The following is a 26,906-nucleotide window of genomic DNA, read 5'->3' as shown; positions in this document are numbered from 1 at the left end:
TGGACAATCAACTGTCCTTTTCCTCACATGTTGCTAATGTGACACGCTTATGTCGGTTTCTTGTCTACAACATGAGAAAGATTCTGCCATTTTTGTCCACACAGGATGCTCAGGTACTTGTTAAGCCTCTTGTCATTTCAATATTGGACTAATGCAACTCACTGCTGGCAGGTCTACCTAAGAACGCACCTCGACTTGACTTGTTTTCTACCTGCCTTGAAACATACTGCATCACTCCAGTAAATGCACACATCAGATTCAAAACACTGCTGCTTGCCTACAAAGCCAAAATTGGACCATCATCCTTGTACCTCAAAGCTCTTATCACTCCTCGCACAGCACCTCGTGCCCTCAGATCTACCAGCATGGTTTGAATGGCCCCATCATCTCTCGGGGTAAGAGGTAGGTATACAACAAGACTCTTTTCTGTTCCGGCACCAAGACGATGGAATGAACTTCCCCTAGGGGTCCGGACAGCTGAGTCACTGACGATATTCAAACGACTGTTGAAGACCTACCTCTTCCTGAAACACTTGAACTAGCACTTTTTCCCTTGTTTATGTAGCATCTTTTGTATGTTGCTCTGAATAAAAGCTCAGAATCAGTAGTTCTATCACTTTCGTTCAGACTTAAATCAAACATTGGCTTTGTTCAATACTTCCCACCAGTGACATGCTTCTTCACAGCCAGCACTCTAATGCAGTCTTTAAAAAAAATGCCAAAGCAGTCCTATGTTTTAAACAGGAAAGACAAGTTAAGGAAAAATACAAGTACATAAAAGTGAGCAGGAATGATGATTCGTTCTCTTGAAAAGATTTTTTTTAAAACACGGATTCGTTCACAAACAAAACACTTGTTGCTTTACAACTCACTGTGTAAGGGACCAAGCGTGAAGACTAAACAAAGATCCTGTCTGTAGTCTTCTCATAAGTTTTGTTTCTTTTATTTATTTTTAAATTATTGATGGCTCGTAGATGAACAACATAACAGTGACCATTTTAAACCAAGTAAAAAAAATTGTTATGTTATGAGACCTTATGAGTTCTAACTCAGAATCAGGTGATCAAACCATCCCTCTAACACCCTTAAAGTGTCTGTTTGGGTAAACAGACTGAATGATATATACAGAACCCTACAACAGCAGACTTTTTTCAAGCAGAATCTGTTTCGATGGCTAGAATTAGATAGAGGTAATCATGCACTTAGTGTTTTGTGCAATCGCAAATAAGCTCCTTATATTTAATGACATAAATTCCCAAATGAAACTGAAAGCAGTGCTTAAAACATTAATCACATTTGGATAGAAGAAGCTGTAAAGTTGAAATATGTTGTAATATTTTGTGTTGTCCAAAGAGTAATAGATTTGGCACTCCTCATTTATGCCTCAGGTGAATGTAAAATTTAGCTTTATTTTATGACGCTGCTATAAAGAAACATGATGTCAAGAACACTGGATTTAACCAGCATCTTATATAACAGTTAATTGTTACTGTACTGATTATCGAGTTACTTTTACATAGATGTGGTCTCGACACGGTATTTTGAACCTGTGAATGCTATGTGTTTAAGTTGTTTAATTCTTTGTATTCGATTAAAATTCAAACAAAAGAAGCAATTTAAACTGCAAATTAGCATGTGGCCTTCAGAATAAGACAATGTAAGAAACAGCCATGGCACAATGTCTCCTACTATGGTGGTCCCTTGAAATTGTCTCTGCTGAGGCGGGCTAAGCTTTACGAGAGCCCACTCAGAGATGTCCTGCTAGCTTTATAGCACCACTGAGTACATACGACTAGTTTAGGGCAACCTGATACCTATTTGGCTGGATTAAGGCTTCAGGTTGGCGTGCAGTGAAACCGGCTAGTATTTCGGCTTCTCAACAAAGCACAAGGTCAAGTCTCTGAGACAATGTCAAAAAGGGTATACCGTGTTTACAGTGTTTTCCAATTCTTGAGACAACCTTTGCTATTTGGTTTGAAATGATAAATTAAGTGATTTTAAAAAGTTGGAGATTAGAAAGGGATGTTAGAAAGATTCAGCTCTGCTGTGGGGGATTTCATTCTGTAAATAATATGTACAATAAAAATAATGTTGGTGCACCTAAGATTATGAACAGCAGTTAAAGAGTCACTACTTATGGGAAGCGTGAAAAAGGTCAACTTGTTTAATTAAAGAGAGAAAGAACAGCAATTTTTCACCACAAAACAGTCAGTATACAGGCTGTCCCGCTGTGGATCACACAAGAAACCACAAACAACTTTAAGGACTGGGAGACACACACACACACACACACACACACACACACACACACACACACACACACACACACACACACACACAAAGCTAATTGGTGCCCTTTGGCTACACACTGTGACCAGCATGAGGCAAACCACATCAGATGTGTCCAGTCCGTAGCAGCAATAGTTCTACTCCATTTTGCTGTTCACTTACCAGTGGTGAGAAAAGTATCCATTTTGTCTTTGAATGGTTGAAGGTGTTCTTCTAAGGAGTTGGCACACACTTTTTGTGCATCTTTTTCACACGCTACAGGACAAAGCAGAGAAACAACAGGAAGTCTGTTAAATATCTATCACCAAAATATGTTCCGTGTTATAGAAGTGAGAAAGCATAAAACTGTACGATGTCCAAAATATGAGTCTGGTTGAGAGTGATGGAGCGAAAAATTGGCACAATAAACAATCAATATATCATTACATAACATTATGCAGTTCAACATAACATTTCATAACATGATGTGGCATTACATAACACAACGATGTAACATAAATGTACTGTAATGTAATGTAACAAAGTAAAGCAACATAATGTAACACAACGTAACACGAAATTTTTTTCCTGAACTGAAATATGTTCAGTTTTTCATTCCTCGACTTCTCAACTTCTACGATGTTTGGTTACTTGCAAATAGGTAACAAGGGAAGTAATGCTTTTAATCCGAATTGACGATCCCATGCCTATTGCTACATTTGTAAGTTGGAAAAATATTAGCAGCAAATTTGAATGAACTGAATATAAAATTGGAAATGCTGATTACGCTGATTTACATTCACATCAGTCTCCGATTACTTTTTAATAATGTCTTTTTATTGGGTTATACACACATTTATAACTATGTTATTGTCTGTTTTACATTTTAAAAAGCTGGTTACTGATTCCAAACTAAATTGATCAGTTTTATGTCCATGTTCCTATGTCTTGTATCTATCCAACAATTTGATCCAACTGTGAGAAAATCAGCAAAGGATTTTTTTAAACTGGCTATTTACCCAACATGATCTTTGTAACCAAAAAGCCAAAGCCATATAAACTAAATCTAAATAAAAAACAGATCCAGATCATTTCCAGATCATTTTTCTTCAACATATTTATGTTTTCTAAAAGTTTAGATGGCAGGTAATCTTATGAGCATAAAAACAAAATTTTGGTTAAAGACAAATTTGACTGCTTTACAGAATGCTGCCACAGCACCCTCACACTTATAGCCTTAATGTGTTATGTTCAAACTAGGGATGTACCGATCCGATATTTTGGATCGGTATCGGTGCCCATCCAAGCATATTGAGTGGATCGGGTATCGGTGGTGCGTGACCGATAAAAATTTGATACCCGTGGTCATGGGTATCGCACTTTTCAGAGCGCCGCCAGTCGAATCTATTCCGCTTGAGGAATGCCCTAATACATTAAACTCCATTCCGCGTTTTACCTACAGCATTGACCACGCTCCTGCTTCCTGAAATCCATGGGCGCCAGAACCATTATATGTGTGTGGGACAGGACACGCCCACTATTTACTTCCGACGCCCATGCCTGTGGTGGTTGATTAATGTCAATTAACTAACTATTGCTTGAACTTATAAGGAAAATACACTTATATATTAAATTACATTAATGAAAATAAATGTAATAAATTTTATGGGAAATATGTTGCACAACCGCCTGCGACAGACAGGCAAGTTTAGCAGGCGTCCTTTCCATTTACCTCAGCGCGTTAAACATGTCGCTCATTTGGGTGCAAGGTTTACTGTTTAATACATCTTGCATTGTGTTTCAAGGGTTCTAATATAAGATTCACTTTAAAATATTGCCTTTTCTTAAGAAAATAATTGAATTTAATAATTGCAGTATATACGGTTTAGATTGTTATACCACTAACTGTTAAAAGTTACTGTTTCCTACTGCATTAATACTTATTTAAGGTTTTTTGTGTTTTCATTTTTCATACAGTAATGGGCATTTTTGTATGTCTTTGCCAGAAACAAATAAATCTTAATAACTAAACGAGTTGTATACATTCTTTAGTTTTAAAGGTAGAAAAGAACACAGATATCGGATCGGTATCAGCCGATACCGGCAAACTCTGGTATCGGAATCGGATCGGAAGAGAAAAAGTGGTATCGGTACATCCCTAGTTCAAACTAATAAAACATCTGTGGAATTTGAAGACAAAGACATGTTTCATATGTAAATCATTTTCTACTCCCAATAATGTGATGATGTAGAATTTAGTGAATAGGACTTTTATGCTCTATACATAAACTTTACTAAATTGAAAAGTCACTCAGGAAGTCCTGACAGCTTGTTTCACCACAATGAGTTGGGTATAGAAACTGGCCAGAGATTAATGAAAGGCATGTGAGATTGCGTGTCTCGTTACCGACACTCAAAGCAAGGAAACACACGAGGAGAAACGAGTGTGTATGTACATAGAAACATCCAAACAGATGGCTATTAAAATCTCTTTTAGTCAAAATTGGGCCTGGTTCAGAATGTAACAAAAGAAACGATGCTATTCATTACCCAGTCAGTCTCCTGTGATCAAAATCATTGCCTTTCATATATTCAATGAGATTTTATAGCAACACAACTTAAAAGTAAACATTTTCTTTTCATTAACACGTTTTACATGCAACAATGACAAGTCTGTTGTTCTTATGGAAACGGTTATTAATCCCAGGCCCGGGCGTCCCAAGTACAGATGCCTAGTCTGTTTTGTGTTTTCAATGTTCAAAGACACCTGATTTAACTCATCATGTAATTACTGAGCCCTTTTTAGCCCATACATCATCTCTGTGCTTCATCCCACATGGTTTAATTTTTGTGGAAAATGATGCCCTGCATTAAGTGCTAGATTTCACACTAATGTTTGCATTTCAACTGTAATACGATATAAAAGACAAGTATTTATTACTCAGAAATCTATACAGACACATACAGACACGTATACTGTATACATTAGGAACGCCTGTACATATGCACATCTGTGTTATCCGGTTATCCAGTCAGCCAATCACGTGGCAGCAATTCAAAAAATCATTTAGATACAAGTCAAGGTAATAATCAGGGATTTATTTATTTATTTGTTTGTTTGTTTGTTTGTTTGTTGAGTATTTCAGAAACTGCTCATCTGGGATTTTCAAATCCAACTCTTTTTTACAGTTTACACAGAATGGTGTGAAGAAGAAAAAAGACTGGAGGGTCTACAGGCTAAAACAGGTTGTTGATGAGAGAGATAGTGGAGAATAATCAGAGTGATCTAAGCTGACAGGAAATAAGCACTCTTTATGACCGTGGTGAGCAGAAAAGCATCTCAGAATACTTAACACATGAATCTTAAATGGGATGGGCTACACAACATCAGAAGATAACTATCACTCACACAGCAAAGAAATCTGAGGCTACCATGGGCACAGACTCACTCAAACTGGAAAGTCAAAGATTAGGCAAAAAAAAAAAAAGTTAGCTGGATTCTTCCAGTTTTCAACTGTCCACTTGTGGTGAGTCCGTGCCCATCAGATTTGTGTTCTTGTCTGATGGGAGTAGAACCTGATGTGGTACAATATGTTTTGAATGCTGAGATGCTTTTCTACTCACCACAGTTGTACATAACGATTGCTTATTTGACTTTCTGTAGACTTGATGTCAGCCAGAACCAGCTTCCTCTGACCTCGGTTCCACTCAATGGATCTGTGTAAATTCTACGGACTGCTATGTATGAAAATCCCAGGAGATAAGTTTCTGAAAAACTCTATCTTGAACTGTTTCTGTATTTTAAACAGGCTGATTGGAGTAGGACACAAAATATCATATGTAGAGCCATCAACAGTGTTTTTAAAACATTTTCTATTGCAGTGTAATGGGAACAATTATATAGACAAGCTGACATCATCTTAAGTCATCGGAATTAGTCCAGACTTGGTGAATGGATTGGGTTTGACCCATTCTGAGGCTATGATACATGTTTGCACTGTTTGTGCCAACTCCTAGCTTTGTTGTCCAGCCAAACAACTGGATTCACACACGCCCAGGAAGAGTGAAAAAAAACAACAACTTGGCACCTTCTAACATTGTTTCTTCAAAACAAGCTTTCTTGGGTTATAATATAAAAAACAAATGCAGAGATCCTTTCCAAATTTATTTCACCTGCTAGTCATTATCAAAGGCTGTAAATACTTTAACTCGGCAAGAACTTCACTGTTAAATATGCTTTGCAACTCAACACGAACCTGACAGGCACTGCTGTAAAGAAGCTGCTGCTATTGTTAACCTGGGGCAGGAGCCTAAGGTGGAGAATACGAAGCAGTTTAATGTGGAAAGTGTTTAATGTGTGATATTTGGAAAAACAATCTGTTATGCATTCCACTGTAATCAGTTCAGGTCCTGGATTATATTAGCGGGTTTTCATGTCCTTTATTAATTAGATTGATTGATATGGACCTTATTTTATTTCTCTCAGGCCTCAACAGTGCGAAAATGTTCAGGTACCGCAACTTCTCAAATGAGTCACACTGTGGAACCTCTGACTCACTGTGGAACAAGGTCCTCTGTAGTCCGTGTGGTCCGGCCACAGGTGTGTGTGTGTGTGTGTATATATATATATATATATATATATATATATATATATATATATATATATATTCATTCATTCATTCATTCATTCATCTTCAGTAACTAGTCAGGTTCATGTTGAATTCAGACATTCGTGGGAACACTGGGTGTTGGGAGATGGGAGGAAACTAGAAAATCTAAACAGCAGTTCAAACTCAACTCAATTGGCAAACAATTCATGATCGACACCATGAAGCATTAATGCTACCTGCTGCTCCACTGTGGTGAACCACTTCGAGTACAAGAAAGTTTTCATTTAAACTAGTTTGAATTTCCTGGCTATGCATATGCCATATTTTTGTCCATATACAGTAATAAACAGATATAGAACGAAAATTATTTATAATCAAACTATCCGGTGTCACCTAGATGAGGATAAGTTTCCTTTTGCATCTGGTTTCCTCCTCACATCATCTCAGGAAGCTTTTCTTTGCCACCTTCACCTCTGGCTTGCTCATTAAGGATAGATTTAAACTTTATAAAATAGCTGCCTCCTCCAAAAAAGATATTCCATAGCCAGCCAGGTACTGTTCAACCATAGCCTGCCCCCTAGCGGATACAGGAGGGCTTCTTAAAGAAAAACTAACAGGTCTGTAAGAGCTGGAATTCTTATTGGTTGGTAGGTGATCAAATGTCGTGCAATAAAATGCAAATGAATTATTTAAAAATCATACAATGTGATTTTCTGGATTTTTGTTTGAGATTTCCTCACTCACAGTTGAAGAGTACCTATGATATGAATTACAGACTTCTACATACGTTGGAAGTGGGCAAACCTGCAAAATCGTCAGTGTATCAAATACTTGTTCTCCACACTGTATATGTAAGGTATGTCTACCTGAACAATGTTGTGTGTGTAGCATGGCCTTATTGGTCCCCATGCATTATATAGACCATAGAGCTAAAGCAGTATGGGAATGTGAAAAGCAAATATTGCTTAAATGTATGTTGTCATAGATGTTCTTTGAAAAAGTTTCTCTATATGCAAACAATGTAGCAGCTATTGTAAACTAACATTGTACTGGACAAAGACTTCAGCTTATACTGAATACGAACATTTGCAGACAATCTTCTAGTGCATACGGAACAAGCTTTTTAAACTCAAGCATATGAAATGTCCTATAATTAATTCCTATTGTATACTGAAATGTTCACAATCAATGTGGAAGAGCTTGTGTCAGTGATAGGTTCTCCTTTACAACATCAGAATGATACGTCCATTACACAGGCCACTCTGGTGCTTATTCTTTCCCTTGGCAATACTGGCAGATCCACCTCGGAGCACCATTTGACACCAAATGACACGCAACTAATCCAAAATGCTTTGCACACTCCACAGTAACACTCCCTCCACTGTAGCTGCCTGCAGCAGATATAAAACAAAACCAAAACAGACCAGCATGCAGTGAACTTATAGAACTTATCGCATCCCACACTGCATCATGCTCCCTCTGGTCCTCAAGCACTGCTTGACTGGTCCCACCATCTCTCAGGGTACAAGTAAGCTATGCACCAAGACACTTCTCAACTTCCCCTAGATGTCCAAACACCTGGATGTCTTCCAACAATGTCTAAATCCTACTGCTTCCCGAAGGACTAAAATTGACTGTATTCTTAATGTGTGACTTAGGCCCCATTCACACTGCAGGTAAAAGTGGCCCAAATCCGATTTTTTGGGGGTCAAGTGACCAGGTCAGACTTCTTCAGGAGTAGTGTGAACACTCAAATCTGGCCCAGATCTGATTTTTTTCAAATCAGATCTGGGCCACTTCCATATGTGGTCCTGAATCAGACCCAAATCTGATTTTTTCCAATGTGGCCGCAGTGTGAACAGCCAAGGCTTATTTGATGCGACATTTACGTCAATCTACATCGACATTCGTCACAATTATGCGCCGGCGAAGACTTTCTTTGCTTAAAACACACACGTTACCAGTCACGTTTGTGTCACATTTTCGCCGGCGCAAAACGTGACACAAACATGACTGGTAACGTGTGTGTGTTAAGAGTGTTATATAAAGTGGTTACATGAACCAGCTCATAATGTTTGCATTGAATACCTCACATTACTTCCTCCATAACCTCGCCAACTTTTTAGCGCAACGGCGTGCTGCCTGTGACGTCATTGTTATTGTTCGTTTGCGCATGCGGGTCGGTTCGAAACCGCAAACAGTTCACACTGGTATCTGATATAGGTCACATTTTAAAAGGTAATGTGAACAGCCAAGCAAAAAAATCAGATCTGAGCAAAATATCCGAATTGAGCATTAAGACTTGCAGTGTGAACGTGGCCTTAGTGAACAAGTATCAGTGTGTATGCTTTGATAGAAACTTTCAGGCACTTAGTTGCTCTGGATAATGGTATCTGCCAAATGCCAATAATTCAATAATTTTAGCTCCAGAATCATGTCTTTCTTTATTATATATTGCCTGAAGTACTGAATGTCATGAGCCAAACTCAGAGCAGAACAGTAGCTGCTCTGTCCTGCTGTTTGCTATTGCATAATATTAGTAAACAGCAGAAGAGTTGGGATGCTAGTAAATGAGGATGAAATGCGGAATGGAAAGAAAATAGAGAATGCTTGTTTGGCATTCGTGAGAGGTTACCGTTTCAGAGAAGGGTCCGAGGGAGGTTAAAACATCCATCACTCTAGTGAGTCAGTCAGCAGGCTCCTGCTTTAAACGGCCCTAAATGTCATAAGCAGGCAAGGCCTTTAGTACGAGGGCCCCTTTCACTGGAGCTAGTGGAACAGGCGCAGTCACCACCGCACCATGTGTTCAGACGAGACTTGTGAACAGGGCGCCAGAGAGAGAGAGATGACTCTTTGTGCTTTGTTGCACGGTATATGTGTGTTTGGTGTATTTTACCTGAAGGCTAACACTGTCTTCATTCAATGCACTGTCTCATTCATTTTTTTTCCATTGAAGAGTTAAATATCTATATTTTGTGTGTTTGCATTTCCTGCCCACTAAGCACTTTGCTGAATCTGATGATCACTTATTATAATATTATATTATTTATCATACATCCTGTAAAAGGCATTTTTTTCTACAGAATAACCTAGAGGTTTCTTACCCACTCCCAAAGGAATTTTGACCAATTACACCACCTACTCCTGAAGGTATTCTGACTAACCCGTATATCTTTAACGGAATTTAAAACAATCCCACCGAACAAATTCTGAACAAACATTTTCACTTTGATGGAATTCTGACCAATACCACCCACTACCAACGGAATCTGACCTGTTAGGCTACCGCCTACTAAAGGAATCCTGACCGATCCTGTCTACAATCACAAGAATTCTGACCAATCCTGTCCATTCCCAAAGGATTTGTAACCAATCCCACTGAATGAATTCTGACTAAACGTTTCCACTCTGAAGGAATTCTAACCAATCCCACCCAAACCTTTAGGATTTAATATATAACATATATGAAAATAAAGTGGCATAACTTGCAGAGGTTTAAACAAAATAAACGAAACAGAAAAGCCCAATTAACCCCAGACATTTGGTAAATGGATCACATAGCATTGTGAAAACACTGCCCAATACACTCCTCTATTAATTGCTGTAGGAATAGCAGATGTGGATGTGGTCTTGTTGTACTGTCAGAGCTCTGTACAATTTATTGCTTGTATATCTGTCCAGATGGGCCTCCTGGTGGTCCAGTGGTAGGATCCCATGCTCTCATTGACGTGGCTTGTGTTTGGTTCTTGGGCAGGGAGCTAACCCAGCTACAGCAGAGTCAACTCTCAGTGCCGATCCCAAACCCTGATAAAAATGGGAGGGTTGCATCAGAAAGGGCATTTGGCATAAAAGCACGTGGTCCGCTGTGGCAAACAGGGAGCAGCCAAAAATAGAAGAAGAAGAAGAAGAAGAAGAAGAAGAAGAAGAAGAAGAAGAAGAAGAAGAAGAAAAAGAAGAAGATATCTGTCCAGATGAGCACCTCTATAATTTCCACTTTATTGACAAATGTACAGAAAAGTTTGACCCAAGTATGTAAAAAATCTCACTGTCAAAAAGCACAATGGGTTCCACTTTTGCCAGCTTAGGGATGGGGAAGCCTATTGGTTAAGCTTCACCAAAACCGGTCACTTGAAGACTGGAAAAAAACAATAACCTGGTCTGATGAATCTCAATTTCTGCTGAGGCACACAGAAAGTAGTCCCATCCAGGCTGGTGAAGGTGTTGTAATGATGCTGGTAAGGCTTCCATTGCAGACTTTGGGTTTGATAAGACCGATCAATTATCGATTGATTGCCACAGATATGTGTAACCCTTCATGGTCACAATTTACCCTTTTCAAATGGCTACATCCAGGATAAAAATGCACCGTATGAACATGAACATGTCACTGAGTTTAGGGATGTGGTAGAACAAGGGATGTGCATCATAAAAGTTTGCCTGACAAATCTGCATAATTGCGTGATGCAATCTTGTTCACATTGACCAGAATCTCTGAAAGAAATGTTTGCAAAATTTTGTAGCATTCACACCATGAAGAATTGAGAATGTATTGAATGCAAATGGAGGCCCTATGTTGTATTAGTGTAGTGTTCCTAATAAAGTGCTTGGGGAGTGTATCTAACTTAGTGTTACAATCCAGTGCAAACTTTTAGTTTAGATAATAGTTTAGTTTAGTTTTGATAATAAATACTCTAACTATCGGAATCAACAAATGCTACAAGCTCTGGCTGTGGGTGCAGACCGCTGACTGTGCAGTGGGAAAGAAAGGAACCAAGGCTTAGTTCTTTTTCTGAAGGTAATAGCCAAGATTTATAAAATGCACTGACAGCAGTCTGAGCTCGTATATAATTGTGGATTATCTGCTGAATTCTTTGGCTTTGCTGCATTGGAAAAGATCCACTGCTTGACATCTAAATGATCACAGAGTAAATGGCCAGACAAAGGTCTCATCTCTGGAAAGATTTTCCATAACATGGCAACAAAAACTTGTGTTTACACGTTTGTGTTTTCACTCCATTGTTCCTTCCCATTCAATGTGAGCCCTTACAGGCAGGGTCTCCGATTTTTGAGAAATGCTTCAGAAAACTGAGTCGGGCCAAATAGTAAACAAAAATCAAAACAAACGCGTAGCCAATGAGCAGAAAGGGGCGGGGCTTGTCAATATGCGGCGGAGAGAGTGTTCAGTGCGCATGTGTGACATTAGCAGAAAGCGGTTTTAACATTGACATGGAGGATAAAAACAAAGAAAGAAAGTGAAGAAAGGCTTATGATAAGGAAAAAAGTAGGACGTGTTAATATAGGATCAGCTTTCCAGCGCTGGAGAGAACTGAAGGAGCAGGAAGTTGGCCGCATATTCACAGGTTGGAGTTTTCCGAGTCAATAACTCCTGAGCTAAACGCTGTTACTACACAAATAACACCTCTTTTCTACCGTAGTAATGTAGAGAGGCAGCTACAACTGCGTTTTGCTAGTAACAGCGTTTAGCTCAGGAGATATTTACTCTGATAATTCAACTTAACTTAAGACGCCGAGGCGCTTTTTTCCTTCTCGATAGGTGAGTAACGTTGGTTTTGCTTTGTTACACAGAACTAATATATTCCTTTGTCCTTTGCATGATTATGCTTATGTGTCATTTTTGCTTGTTTGTTTATCTGCAATCGTATTGTTCTTCCCTTCAGCTATGATAAAGACACATTTCTTTCCATTAGTTTCCTGGGTTACGTACGTGTGTGTGGGCGGAGCTATCGATACAGGGGTGGGACCCATTTGGGTTAGGGGCGTGTTTGTTTTGGTGATTTCAAATGTCGACATTGGCTTTCAAAAATCAGAGACCTTGCCTTTAACTAAAAGGTTCAACAAATGTTGGTTTTATATTGCTCTTCCGAAGAGCTCTCTGGTGGATCAAATTATAGATCTATAACTACATAATTGGCCTCTAATTGACTGACAGTGACCATCACAAGACACTGGCAAGCTCTGAGGTACTAACAGACATAAGGCTGGTTAAGCAGCTGGATTGTGAACTGCATGAGAAACAAGAATTTATTCTCATACACTAACATCAGTGTACATGTAATGAGTTGTGTATTTTGTGCCACAGTTACATCTATGCAAGACTTTTATTCGGAGACACACCAAAACCCCAAAGCTGTAAGTCATCTGCTCTATAGTCATCTTTAGAAACAAAAAGGCTGGGGCTACTTTCAGGAGATTTTTCTCCATCCAGCCATTTTCTGTACAATTTATTCTACACAGAGTGGCAGGAAACTTGAAGATTTCCAACTTCCCGACCTGGAGACAATCTCAGGAGACTTGGGCACAAGCCAGTGAATATCCTACCTGGAGTGCCAACCCATCATTGGGCACAATAGCAAACACATTCACACTACTAGTGAAACTGAGGTAGGAAACCAGATTACCTGGTGGAAACCCCTGAAGAACAGGAACACCACAAGAACAGGAACTGAAACCATTATATATATATATATATAAAAAAAATATATATATATATATAAAATGTCAAGATGTGCACTTCTTGTCTGTCTTGAGCTGTCTTCTATAAATGTGTATTACCACACAGTTATTTTATTATAATAACAACAACAACAACAACAACAACAATTATTATTATTATTATTATTGAAAATCCTGAAACATCTACAGATCTACCAGCTCCAGTTGGACTCTATGATACCAAGAGGAGATCTGAACTCCATGTGATCTTTACACCAATTCAACACTTGTTTGACTGTGTATTTGTAATCTCACCACGAGTGTCACCCATATGAGGATGGGTTCCCCTTTGAGTCCGGTTCCTCTCAAGGTTTCTTCCTTACAAATTTAAGGGAGTTTTTCCTTGCCACTGCTGCCTGAGTCACCTCAGACTTGCTCATTGGGGATAAATACATACATACATACATACATACATACATGCATACATATACATACATACACACTGTGAACTATATATATCTTAATTTTTTACTATATTAATTCTTTTTTCTCCTTATGTTTAACTTCTGTTCTATGTTTATGTTCTGTAAAGCTGCTTTGAGAGGAGGCCCATTGTAAAAAGCGCTATACAAATAAACTTGAATTGAATTATTATTATTATTATTATTATTATTATTATTATTATTATAAGAGTATGAGTATAAAGGTTTGAGAAATGAATCCTAACCAAACAACAATCATTGTACCGAACAATCATTGTAAAAAAAAATATTAATGAAGTTTTATCTAGACAATGTAACCGTCCAAAATGCTTGAAAAAAGAAGCAAAGATATTACGTAGCCACATTGTCCCACCAATATCTGCTTCTTTAATACAAGCCAGAAGAGTGTTGTGATCCCATAATCTTAATACCTACTGCAAGAACTAATCGCTGATATGAAAATAAACTCACAGAGCAGAGGAAGCAAATGTCAGTGAAAAGCAGCAAGAGTCCCGCTAAGAACTCAAAAGGAGATGAAATAAAGCTCAGGTTGCAGCTGCTGTGAGAAGCTGTACAGGAGAGCAGTCAGAGTGTCTCAAGGCTCAGTTATGCTCTCTGACCCTGACGCTGACCCTGTGACCTGACCCTGAGCCAGGCCATGTTTCAAACCATGGGTGCTGCAAAAGCAAAAGAGTTGCGAGGCTCCAAACACACCGACTTGTAGCGCACAGACTCTTATCACCTTGTTTTCTCACCAAGTCTCCTTCTCACAGCAAGACAGTGTATTTTGTGCCTAAGTTCCAGAGAAAAATCTATACAAGACTTTTATTTGAAAACACACCACAATCCCAAAGCTGTAACTCATCTTCTCATGGTCATCTTCAAAAAAACATAAAGGGTGGAGCTCCTCTCTCTCTCTCTCTCTCTCTCTCTCTCTCTCTCTCTCTCTTTCTCACAGACACACACAGACATAAATATGGTATCAGTACAGCTATACCAAAAGTAGCTGTTTTGTGTCATTTGGTGCCTTGCGTCTTGTTGTGTATTTGCACTGCAATGATGTTAACTGCACGGCATGACCTCTGTGTCACCTGTCTATTGCATTCTACTGTACACTTATGTGACTTTATCTGGCAATAAACCTTCTCTTTTACTCTGAACTTCTCTATTCTGCTCTGTATGAATAGTGTGCATTAGACTAGTGAACACTATTTTCATTCATTCATTTTCTACCGCTTATCCGAAGTACCTCGGGTCACGGGGAGCCTGTGCCTATCTCAGGTGTCATTGTGCATCAAGGCAGGATACACCCTGGATGGAGTGCCAACCCATCGCAGGGCACACACACTCACACACACACACACTACGGACAATTTTCCAGAGGTGCCAATCAACCTATCATGCATGTCTTTGGACCGGTGGAGGAAACCGGAGTACCCTGAGGAAACCCCCGAGGCACGGGGAGAACATGCAAACTCCACACACACAAGGCGGAGGTGGGAATCGAACCCCCAACCCTGGAGGTGTGAGGCAAACATGCTAACCACTAAGCCACCGTGCCCCCTGAACACTATTTTAAAATATCTAAATAAAATAACCTGTTCTAAACACTGAAACATTGACGTGTAATTACAAAGATTATTTTTTTTATCATATATTCAACATTTAGCTTGTGAACAATGACATTATTACATGCAAGGTGCGATATTTGTTTTGTGAATGTTGCAATCAAAATTGCTTGATTTTGCTTTAGCTTTTAAAAAAAAAAAATTCATTAAAAAGATTTTGGTAATTTCACAGGCAAAGGATTCTGATGGCTCAAGTGGTTAAGACACTGGTTTGTTGATCGGAGGATCGAACGAGATGCCGCTGTTGGGCCCTTGAGCAAGGCCCTTAACACACTCTGCTCTGGGGGTGCTGATTCATGGCTGACTCTGCGCTCTGACCACAACCTCTAAAAATTAGGGACATGTGAATAAAAAATTTGCTCTAATGTATATGTGACAAACATAAAGGCTTCATTAACTATGAGTCACATGATGCATCTTGGTCAAAATCTGGAGTCATTTTGAAAACTTGCAAGCGTCTCATAATATAGCAGAGTTTTTGCAATCGTTGCTTGAAGGCATTAATAATCCCATTCTTGTTTTTCAGAGAATTTCCATCGATTGTCACGCTTTCATTGTTCTTGCTGTTATGAATTACAGTGAAGCAAAGCATTCGATCTTCTATATACTTATATAGATTAAGTGTGAATTTCACATCACACACATTGCATGACAGGAAAAAAAAGACATTGTTTCACAAAAACATACAAAGGGACACACTAAGGACACAAAAACATACCTAGGGACACCCTAGAGACACAAACACCAACTGAGGACACCCTGAGGACACAAAAACATACCTAGGGAAACCATAAGAGCATGAAAACATACCTGGAGACACCCTGAGGACACGAAAACATACCTGGGGACAACCTGAGGACACAAAAACATACCTGGGGACACCCTGAGGTCACAAAAACAAAGCCTGGGGACACCCTAAGGACACAAAAACATACTTGGGGACACTTTAAGGTAAAAAAAAAACATACCTGGGGACACGTTAAGGTCAAAAAATCATACCTGGGGTCATCCTAAGGAGACAAAAACCTACCTGGAGATACCCTAAGTACACAAATACATACCTGGGAACACCCTAAAGACACAAATCATACCTGGGGACACCACAAGGACACAAAAACATACCTAAAGACACCTTATATTGTCCCTAGGTATTCTATATACCTATATTTGATATCAAAGGCAGCGGAGATGAACCATCAGAGCCACAGCATTGACACAAGTCATTAAGCAAACGCATCTCTTCTCCACATGTGACTTGTGAACAAACCGATATTTAGTACCAGATCTTGGCTGCATTACCAGTGGGTTAATTGAGAACACTTGTTTTCTGCAGCGTGGTTTATGATAGCACCGCATAAATATTTAATCCTGTTGGCTCATGGTGAGGATAAAAGATAAATAAGCCAGAAGTTCTCTTGTCCAAAGCATTGCAATTTCAGACAATTTGGTGCCAAAACCCTGAGGACCAGAAGGTGAGATGCTTTAAAGTTTTTTTTGTTGCAGTCCAGATCAAATACTAAGGCACTTATGTTGCATTTATTGTCTCTTAGTCTTCTATTTTCTTTCTAATAAATGAATGACAGACACTTCAAGGTAAGCAGGCAACTCTTTTGTAGACGACTTTGTATCCCCCCTCAGGGTCAGTAAGGATCAGGGTTTTTGTTTAACTGTGATTTGTGAACGTAGAAGAGAGCAGAGAGAACACAGCTAATTGGTTTCATATGTTGTATTATTGGTTGATTTAAATAATCGCAGACACGGGGGCTGCTAAGAGCGTGACCCTCAACCTCCTGCCTGCTTATAGAGCTGCTGTGTAGACGTGTAAAAAAACATTTTATTGTCAAATTTGTTAGCTATATATGTTTAAGCAGGGCCTCCTACTTTTTTTTTGGTGGATTTATATTCCATAACATCACAAAAACAAGGAACAAAAAAAAAAGAGCAGTAATAAATGAATTAAGGTATGGCATTACAGAAATCCGTTTAAAAGCCTTTTATCTGGAAAGAGCACTAAAGGAAGTTCCAGCAATTCGGTCTCATACCTGTGAGATCCTTCTTTAGCTTCCGCATGTCTTTAGAGAGGTCTTCAAACTTGACTTGAGCAGCGAGGAAGAAGTCCTGAGGCTCAGGCAGTGGGAAAATACTCTTATCCGTACCTGCATCCTGCGGCCAATAACAGAACGCAGTTCAGACGCAGATCTAAACGACAGTTCATCATTAGACAGTTTTAAGTTTCATTAAACTTACCTTGTCCATGTTTCGCAGGTAGTATAACACCACATATTCCACCAGACTGATGCGATTGTCCTGGGAAGGATGATAAACAGTTTAGAGAGAGAGAGAGAGAGAGAGCTGTCCATTTCATATTAATAATATAATAATCAACTTCATATTGCATTTGAAAATGACAGATTCTGAAATTTAACTGGAATATTTAAATAAGGATTGAATGAATAGACAAAGCATATTTATTTATTGGAGGCCTTTCTGCTCATGGATGATGTGGTGTGAGGTGGTTTGGATAGAACGTCTGATCACAACACTTTTCTTCCATTCCCTTTCATTTAAAATCCGCAAACAAGCGTGAAATTCACATCACATACGTTGCATAACAGAAAAAACCCCCACAAAAACACACCTGGGGACACCCTGAGGACACAAAAACATACCCAGGGACACTCTAAGGACACAAACACACACCTGGGGACACCCCGAGGACACAAAAACATACCTGGGGACACCCTAAAGACACAATAACATACCCAGGGACACCCTAAAGACACAAAAACATACCCAGTGACACGCTAAGGACACAAACACATACCTAAAGACACCCTAAGGACACAAAAATATACATGGGGACACTTCAAGGACACAAAAACATACCTGGGGACACCCTAAGAACACAAAAACATACCTGGGGACACCCTAAGAACACAAAAACATACCTGGGGACACCCTAAGAACACAAAAACATACCTGGGGACACCCTGAGGACAAAACTACATATAGACATAAATTAAATTGTGATATATTATTACTGTTAGTTAAAAGTGCTCTCACGCTGCTCTTTACACTGGGATATCATCATTCTAAGCGCTGCTTTTAACCTAAGGTAGAGGAACCCTTCACATTGGTCATTTAGGAGCTCTATTATCACAGCTTTTTAGTCTGGGGTTATGAAACACTGCTCTGACATGAGGTTAGCACCAGTTTGTGGTGTTGACCAGGCATTGTGGTGCCAAAATTGTACAGTGTGAAACAATGTCCCTGTACATCAATGTCTCTGTACGTAAATCATATCACAGTCCCATAAACCCTGTGGGCTTTGGAAACAGTTGCAGTGTTAGAGTACAAAAAACTGAAATGGTGACAGCAAATGCATCAATTGAAGCAAAAAATAAGTCAGTGTTATTTTTTATAGTTATTGTCACAAACGTCTTAAGAACAAACTGGGTGGGATGGTCAGAAATAATAATAAGAGTATTTTACAGATAAAGTGGAACCTGGATATCAAAAAAACATTTTTGTTGTTGTTGTACCAATTCTTAAAGTTCCGACAGAACCTTTTTTTCTCAAAGGTGTGAAAGCTTGACACAAGCCGTTATTTAAAGTGCTATATTGGCGACACCGGAAATGGGCAAATGAGGATTTAGAAATATTCAGTGTGAAATTTGGGATTAATTATTAACCCCAGGTACAAAATAAGCGGTGTGACTTAACCAGAATTCCCGCAGAATTTTAAACATAAGTACACAGTATAACAAGAGCGACATCGATACAACGGATTAATATCAGCTAAACAGAAATAAGTACGTTTAGTATCTAAGACTGGGAATTAGTAACTCGTTTGTTAAGATGTTGAGAAATCTACTGATTCGAAGGTTGTGAGTTCAAATCCTAAGACCACCATGCTGCCAATGTTGGGCCCTTGAGCAAGGCCCTTAACCTTCAACAACTCAGTTAGCAGTTGATAAAATGAAATAAAATGTAAGTTGCTTTAGGTAAGGGTGCTGACCAAATGCTGTAAACGTGATGATTAAAAATTCAGTCGTAATTATATTACAGCCAGCAAAGTCTCTTCATGTGACTGTGAGGTTGTGCTGAAATACCCTGCTCTTGACATCCTTCAGCTTGGGAAGAATTTCTAAGCCAAAGCCGTCAGCTTGCCCTCTGGTCCTGTTCCCACCATTCATATAGTTCCCGAAGGCCAGGATAAGACCTATCACGTCTCTTACACTATTGACTTCCAACAGACCCTACAGGGTCACACAAACACACACACACACACACACACACACACACACACACACACACACACACACACACACACACAGAAATTAATAGATAAATATTATAGATAATAATAGAAAAACAAATATTTAATGTCGAATTATAAACACTATGTAAAATGGTCATTCTCCTCTCAGCATTGAAGTGTTCTGGTAGCACTGCCTGGACGTACCTTACACACTCTGGAGATGATCTCCACTTTACCGTGGATAGACGCTATGGAGTCTAGAAACACTGACTGGAATATGATGCAGTGAGTTCGGTCGGCAAAATCCGGGATCTGAGCCAGTTCATATAGGAATCTTTATAAATAAAAAACAAACAAAAAACACACAGAGATAAGAACCGACATTTTTTTCCCGCCTGCATGCGAAGTAGATATGTCACGGAAGACCTGGTTTTTAACACAAACTGAAAAAATCTTGACGCGACTAAACGGTATTAAGCGTGAACTACTTAAGAACCAAAAGCTATGAGTGGCATAAACATGTTTTCAATTTAAATAACACACTGCTGGATTTAAGAATTCACAACCTCAAAGTGAACAAGTTAAACACTCCAGTTTTTCAAAATTACCACAGGTTTTTTTATAGATTTGGTCCGTTTTTAAAGCTGCAGCTTTAAAAACAAACAAACAAAAAGAGGACTTTATAATGTTTTAGTAATATTACAATATTGTGTATTAATAATATACACCAACAAACATGAAAAATTTAGTTAAACAAAATTAAATTAAAAAACAATCATAAAAATGACATACTGCTCAGGCTTATCTAAAAGGTTGACTTCATCCTCTTTGGAGTTCTCGTGATGTTTTTTGATCTTCTCTAGTTCATCGTTCTGAGCCCTCTGTGATCACAATTTTTATGAAACAATTACTGGCACAATGCAATGCAAGCATTAATCAAAAAGCTAATAATAATCAAATCCAGGTCACAGAAATGAGTCAGATGTTAGCCCAATCAATGTCTAAAAGGCAGGGTCTCCGATTTTTGAGAAATGCTTCAGAAAACTCGGAGTCGGGCCGAATAATAAACAAAAAACAAAACAAAAATCAAAACAAACGCGTAGCCAATGAGCAGAAAGTGGCGGGGCTTGTCAATATGGGTGGAGAGAGTGTTCAGTGCCCATGTGTGACATTAGCAGAAAGCAGTTTTAACATTGACATGGAGGATAAAACAAATGAAGAAAGTGAAGAAAGGCTTACGATAAGGCAAGAAGTAGGACGTGTTAATATAGGATCAGCTTTCCAGCGCTGGAGAGAACTGAAGGAGCAGGAAGTTGGCCGCATATTCACAGATTGGAGTTTCCCGAGTCAATAACTCCTGAGCTAAACGCTGTTACTACACAAATAACACCTCTTTTCTATCGTAGTATTGTAGAGAGGAGATACAACCGTGTTTTGTGTAGTAACAGTGTTTAGCTCAGGAGTTATTGACTCTGGAATTTCAACTTTACTTAAGACGCCGAGGAGCTTTTTTCCTTCTCGATAGGTGACTAATGTTGGTTTTGCTTTGTTACACAGAACTAATATATGACGTCCTTTGCATGATTATGCTTGTGTGTCATTTGTCTTGTTTGTTTATCTGCAATCGTATTGTTCTTCCCTTCAGCTATGATAGACACATTTCTTTCCATTAGTTGCCTGGGTTACGTATGTATGTGTGGGCGGAGCTGACGATACAGGGGTGGGACCCGTTTGTGTTAGGGGCGCGTTTGTTTTGGTGATTTTATATGTCGACATTGGCTTTTAAAAATCAGAGACCCTACCTTTAATATCTTACTCCAAGACAACGTTGAAACAAGATGTTTTAATGTAGCGTGTTATGCTGACATGAACTTAAATAGAAGAAAATAAAATCTTAAGAGCAATTAAACAAAATGTACTCACATTTTCATATAAAGCTTCAAGCGTCTCCAGATCCACTATAGAGTTATCCACAGTGAGAACAGCTGCAGGAGTAAATCATTTCATTAGAACAAACATTTGTTGGTTTAGCGTGCACGTGCATCGTCTTTCGTGCGCGTGCATCGATTACAGGAGTTTGGCTTACGTAATCTAATCATAGTTTAGTCTAATTCATATTTCATATTTCTGCATCTTATAATAAAGCATGTGGTAATACTATATAACAGCAGAAATATAAAGCAAGTAATAATAAAGAAAATGAGTGCAAACATGGACAGCTATGATAGTGATATGCTTCATAATTTGATCTGTACCATGGTTTTACTTTACAGTGGTAAACTGAAAGAAAAAGAAAAACAATTACATAATAACTCTAATCATCATAATGAAACTTAAACTCTGAATCAAATCATGAACTGAGAGATACAGATGAGAGATACAACACTACCTGCTGTACCACCATGCCTCCATGCTACAGCCAACGAATGAGAAATCACCATTTACGTAATCACCAGACTATATTACCCATCAGCCTCGGTGCATATCAAATGATAACGACACTCGTGTGCCTCAATCACCCTCACATGATTGCGGTTTTCTCCCTGTCGGCAGTGGTGGCTCAACTGGTAAAGGCTCTGGGTTGTTGATCAGAGGATTGGGGTTCAAGGCCCTGCACAGCCAAGCTGCCACTGCTGGACCCTTGAGCAAGGCCCTCAACCCTCTCTGCTCCAGGGGTGTGATGTATCATAGCTGCCCCTGCACTCTGCCCCAAACTCCTCAGTTGGAGAATGTGAAAAAAATAATTCCACTGTGCTGTAATGTATATGTGGCTATTATAAAGGCTTTCATGCCCTGCTCTATTCTATTCTATGTTTAACCTACAGTACTGTGTTTCAGTACATCATTGTCCAGTTTGTTGCTTCACTATCTCTAGCCTCATTCATAGTCTGTGTTTTGCACTTTTGTACGTCTCTCTGGATAAGGTGTCTGCCAAATGATACAAGTTATTTTAGTTTGTGCTTCACTGTTCTGTTTCCAGTTTGGAAATCAAGTCTGCACTTGCATTTGCTAAATCCATGTTTACCTTACCATACCAATGAAGTAAGGAGAGCATTCATTCATTCATTCATTCATTCATTCATTCATTCATTCATTCATTCATTCATTCATTCTCTACCGCGTATCCGAACTTCACGGGTCAGTAGGAGCCTGTGCCTTAGACATCATCGGGCATCAAGGCAGGATACACCCTGGACAGAGTGCCAAGCCATCGCAGGGCACACACACACTCTCATTCACTCACACACTCACACACTATGGACAATTTTCCAGAGATGCCAATCAACCTACCATGCATGTCTTTGGACCGGGGGAGGAAACCGGAGTACCCAGAGGAAACCCCCGAGGCACTGGGAGAACATGCAAACTCCATATACACAAGGCGGAGGCGGGAATCAAACCCCCAACCCTGGAGATGTGAGGCAAACCTGAATCGATAATCGTTATACTCAAATACAGTGGCACCTCGACATATGAATTGAATTTGTTTTGCGAATTCGTTATGTCAGCACTCAAAATCTTGTTCTTTTCCTTGAACATTGTGCTAATGGTAGACGCTGGTTATCTGTACTCTCTAGTAAGATTGCTTGTTCTTGCACTGGCTGCTTTTTTAGTGATTTCTTTCTTAATTTTCGATGAAAGTGTCTCCCTTGACTTCCTGCTACCATCCTGGCTACTTTCTTGGGACCAGTGGTGCTATGTCTTCACTAATTCTTGCACAAAATATAAAAACAACAACAAAAAAAAACACAAACCCTAACAAAAGTCATGCTGCTAAGTTTGGGCTAAAAATAGAACAGACCACCCATGGCACCAATCTGTAATCAAAATAACGTGAAAAAACGCATAGCTATTAAACGACAAAGGCAACGCTATTGTGGGTTGACTCTTTCAAAACAACTTACGCTGACTGAAAAAAAATTCAGAAAAAAATTCTGTAATCTCGCTTTGGTTAGCTTCGCTTTGCTTTCCACTGGCACATACTGTACAAGTTTTACTGTAAATACGTTTCCAGACATATGTAAGACTTAACCGGCATTTGGTTCGTTCGTATAACAAAAATACTGTCCATATGGGGCCAGTCTCAGCTGCAGTAAAGGTATAAAGCACTTTAAATAATTACTTTTCTGGTAATATCATTACTCCATCACTTTGTTTATCTGAAGACTACAGATCTATACATATATTGTATAGATCAATACACCCGATAGATATAATATATATTACTATATATAATAGTAGACTTATATGTTACAATGAAGGCAACTAAGGCCCCGTTCACACTGCAGGTAAAAGTGGCCCAGGTCAGACTTCTTCAGGAGTAGTGTGAACACTCAAATCTGGCCCAGATCTGATTTTTTCAAATCAGATCTGGGCCACTTCCGTATGTGGTCCTGAATCAGACCCAAATCTGATTTTTTCCAATGTGGCCGCAGTGTGAACAGCCAAGGCTTATTTGATGCGACTTTTACAGTATGTCAATCTACATCGACATTCGTCACAATTATGAGCCGGCAAAATCTTTTTATTTATTTATTTATTTTTATTTATTTTTTTGCGCCGGCGAAAACATGACACAAACTTGACTGGTAAGGTGTGTGTGTTAAGAGTGTTATATAAAGTGGTTACATGAACCAGCTCATAATGTCTGCATTGAATACATCACATTATAGCATTATATGATATGTTTGCTTGCACCAGATGATACAACACTTCCTCCATAACCTCGCCAACTTTTTAGCGCAATGGCGTGCTGCGTGTGACGTCATTGTTATTGTTCGTTTGCGCATGCGGGTCGGTTCGAAACAGCAAACAGTTCACACTGGTATCTGATATAGGCCACATTTTAAAAGGTAATGTGAACAGCCAAACAAAAAAATCTGATCTGAGCAAAATATCCGAATTGAGCATTAAGACTTGCAGTGTGAACGTGGCCTAAAAGCTCAATTGTGCTCAACTTAACAATTTGAATGTATTTTTCCATTGTTCTCACATTTTATATGGAAATAACCAATAACCAGGTTTTAAATCATTTTTTGTCTGGTGCAGTTCTTTATTGAATTTTTAAATAGAGATGTGCTTTTGTTAAGTGAGTTTGTCTGGATTTACAGATACAAATTAATTAATTAATACCATATATGTCATACTGTACACTTAGATACTGTAAGCGCAATGTTCTTCATTATGCAGCACAAGCTAGGAGATGCAGGGAATGTTAATGACTATGGTAATAGTTACAGTCTCTCTTATGGTTTTACACACACACACACACACACACACACACACACACACACACACACACACACACACACACACACACACACACACACACACACAAACACAAGCAAGTAGGCATAGGGGACTAAGCCTCTAGACCCTGGGTCATGGCCAAAAACCTGTAATTGCTTAACCTCAAAACCCACACATGCAGAACTACCACAGTTCTATAATGATCTATATTGCAAGAGAAGAGAATAGAAGATAAGGGAAGGGAACAGAAGGGAAGGGAAGAAATTTTTGACAGACAGGTCATGTACGTTTCTATAACCTATAGTACATACAATTAAGCTAAGAGGTTTCCTCAGCGATGATGACAAACTCTATGGCTCCCCTATACAGACACTCAAATCCCCCAAATAACAACGCTTCCTCTGCTGAGCTTTGTAATGTGCTAACAATCTCACTGACAACAAGTACAGCAGATGTGGATAAGGTTTTTGTCATGCTGAGTGTTTGATCAGTCACGCAAAGATGACTGCTGTGGGTGCAGTGTACAGGGGGGTGGGTGGGGGGGGGGGTGACTTGTTCTGGAAATTTCTTCACACCAGTAGATCAAAGGACATCAACTACTGGCACCTTGAGTGAGGGGCCAGTGTGCATGCGAGGGTTTGTGTATGGGAGGTCCGAGATAAGTAGTGGTCATTGAATTCGTGTGTGCAATCTAAAAGTCTTTTTACTCTTTTTTTTCTTTTGACCAGTTTCTATGCCTGTCTCACTCTGTGTGTTACCCATTTATGCAACAAATACTAACTGTGTCAGTTTAACTTGTTAAGCTGAGAAGCGATTATCTTCTTAAACATCTTTAACAATAAACTTCCCCTTACTGTGACACTCAGACTCTGTATTTCTCTCAGACCTCAAATTAAGGGGTCATGCTGAGAGAGAGAGAGAGAGAGAGAGAGAGAGAGAGAGAGAGAGAGAGAGAGAGAGAGAGAGAGAAAGTGGCTGCCTGACCAAAAATGTCACGTGGACCCGAATGTGTGTGGCTAATTGCATGTGTGTATGTGTGTGCGTGTGTGTATGTGTGTGTGTTCAGCGATGGTAGATTTATACACACTCAGATTATTACTGCCTCACTCCTGTTAGAGGTATAGAGAGTGTTACCAGCTAAAATAACCAGATCACCCTCCCTACAGACAGCCAGGCTTTAACTTTCTGTCCTCTCACTTTCTGTATCTCTCTTTTATCTCTCCTTCACCTACACACATTCACCCTATGTATATTTCCCAAATTGGGGAAAAACAAAAGCACTAAAAAGCACCCTTTTCCCTAAAAAGCACTCGTTCCTTCACTACAAGCTCGCTTACTCACCAAATCCCCAGACACATACAGTACACACAAACACGCACTTTCCTTCAAATGACACCAACACTCACTGCAGATGTAGGAATTTCAGGAAAAAAAAAAAAAGCCTGACTGGAAATAAATCAAAAGACATCAGTGAAAATTACAGTTGCTCATTGCTCACATATTCCCCTGTTAATAATAATAATTGACCCATCTGTGAGTTATCAAGTCCGCAACGAATGATTTAAGTGAATTGCGGTCTAATTAAAAGAGCGGGAAGCGTTTAGAAAAGGCAGGAAATGGTTAGAAGGGTTGTGTGTAGGGGTGCTGTTCTCACCTTGCTGAATGTCCTTCATCTCCAGATGAAGGCTGGATATTAGGATCCCCACGGCTTGAGAACGTTTCCCATCTAATAACTTGATTTTCTGGAAGGAATGCAGATAAATGACCAAAAGTCAGGAAGGAATACACAGGCTTATTATGAACTATTGGATAAACAGAAAGAACATATACGGTAGCAACAAATATCTTTATGGCCATTAATAACTCAGCTTAATCTGACATTGTGATATTGATATTGGGACACAGGGCTCAAGTTGGGAGACATTCTGGACGGAGTGCCAACTCATCCCAGGGC

General features: G+C 39.2%; 1 protein-coding gene across 3 annotated transcripts in view; it reads right to left on the bottom strand.

The window, feature by feature from the left end:
- Nucleotides 1-26,906, bottom strand: part of LOC113660284 (formin-like) — an 88,488-nt gene that overhangs the window by 17,607 nt on the left and 43,975 nt on the right. For all 3 annotated transcript variants that reach the window (XM_047821335.1, XM_027173643.2, XM_047821336.1), the window contains 8 exons: nt 26,607-26,694; nt 21,626-21,687; nt 20,495-20,583; nt 19,907-20,036; nt 19,554-19,700; nt 17,689-17,748; nt 17,484-17,604; nt 2,452-2,544 (listed from right to left, as the gene is read on the bottom strand). In XM_047821335.1, coding sequence (XP_047677291.1) covers nt 2,452-2,544; nt 17,484-17,604; nt 17,689-17,748; nt 19,554-19,700; nt 19,907-20,036; nt 20,495-20,583; nt 21,626-21,687; nt 26,607-26,694 — 790 coding nt within the window. The remainder of the gene's footprint in view (nt 1-2,451; nt 2,545-17,483; nt 17,605-17,688; nt 17,749-19,553; nt 19,701-19,906; nt 20,037-20,494; nt 20,584-21,625; nt 21,688-26,606; nt 26,695-26,906) is intronic.

Source organism: Tachysurus fulvidraco, chromosome 12 (assembly GCF_022655615.1).
Source record: "Tachysurus fulvidraco isolate hzauxx_2018 chromosome 12, HZAU_PFXX_2.0, whole genome shotgun sequence".
In the NCBI taxonomy this organism is placed as follows: domain Eukaryota; kingdom Metazoa; phylum Chordata; class Actinopteri; order Siluriformes; family Bagridae; genus Tachysurus; species Tachysurus fulvidraco.
Note: the sequence above shows the minus strand (reverse complement) of the source record. Positions and strands in the feature narration are given on the sequence as shown.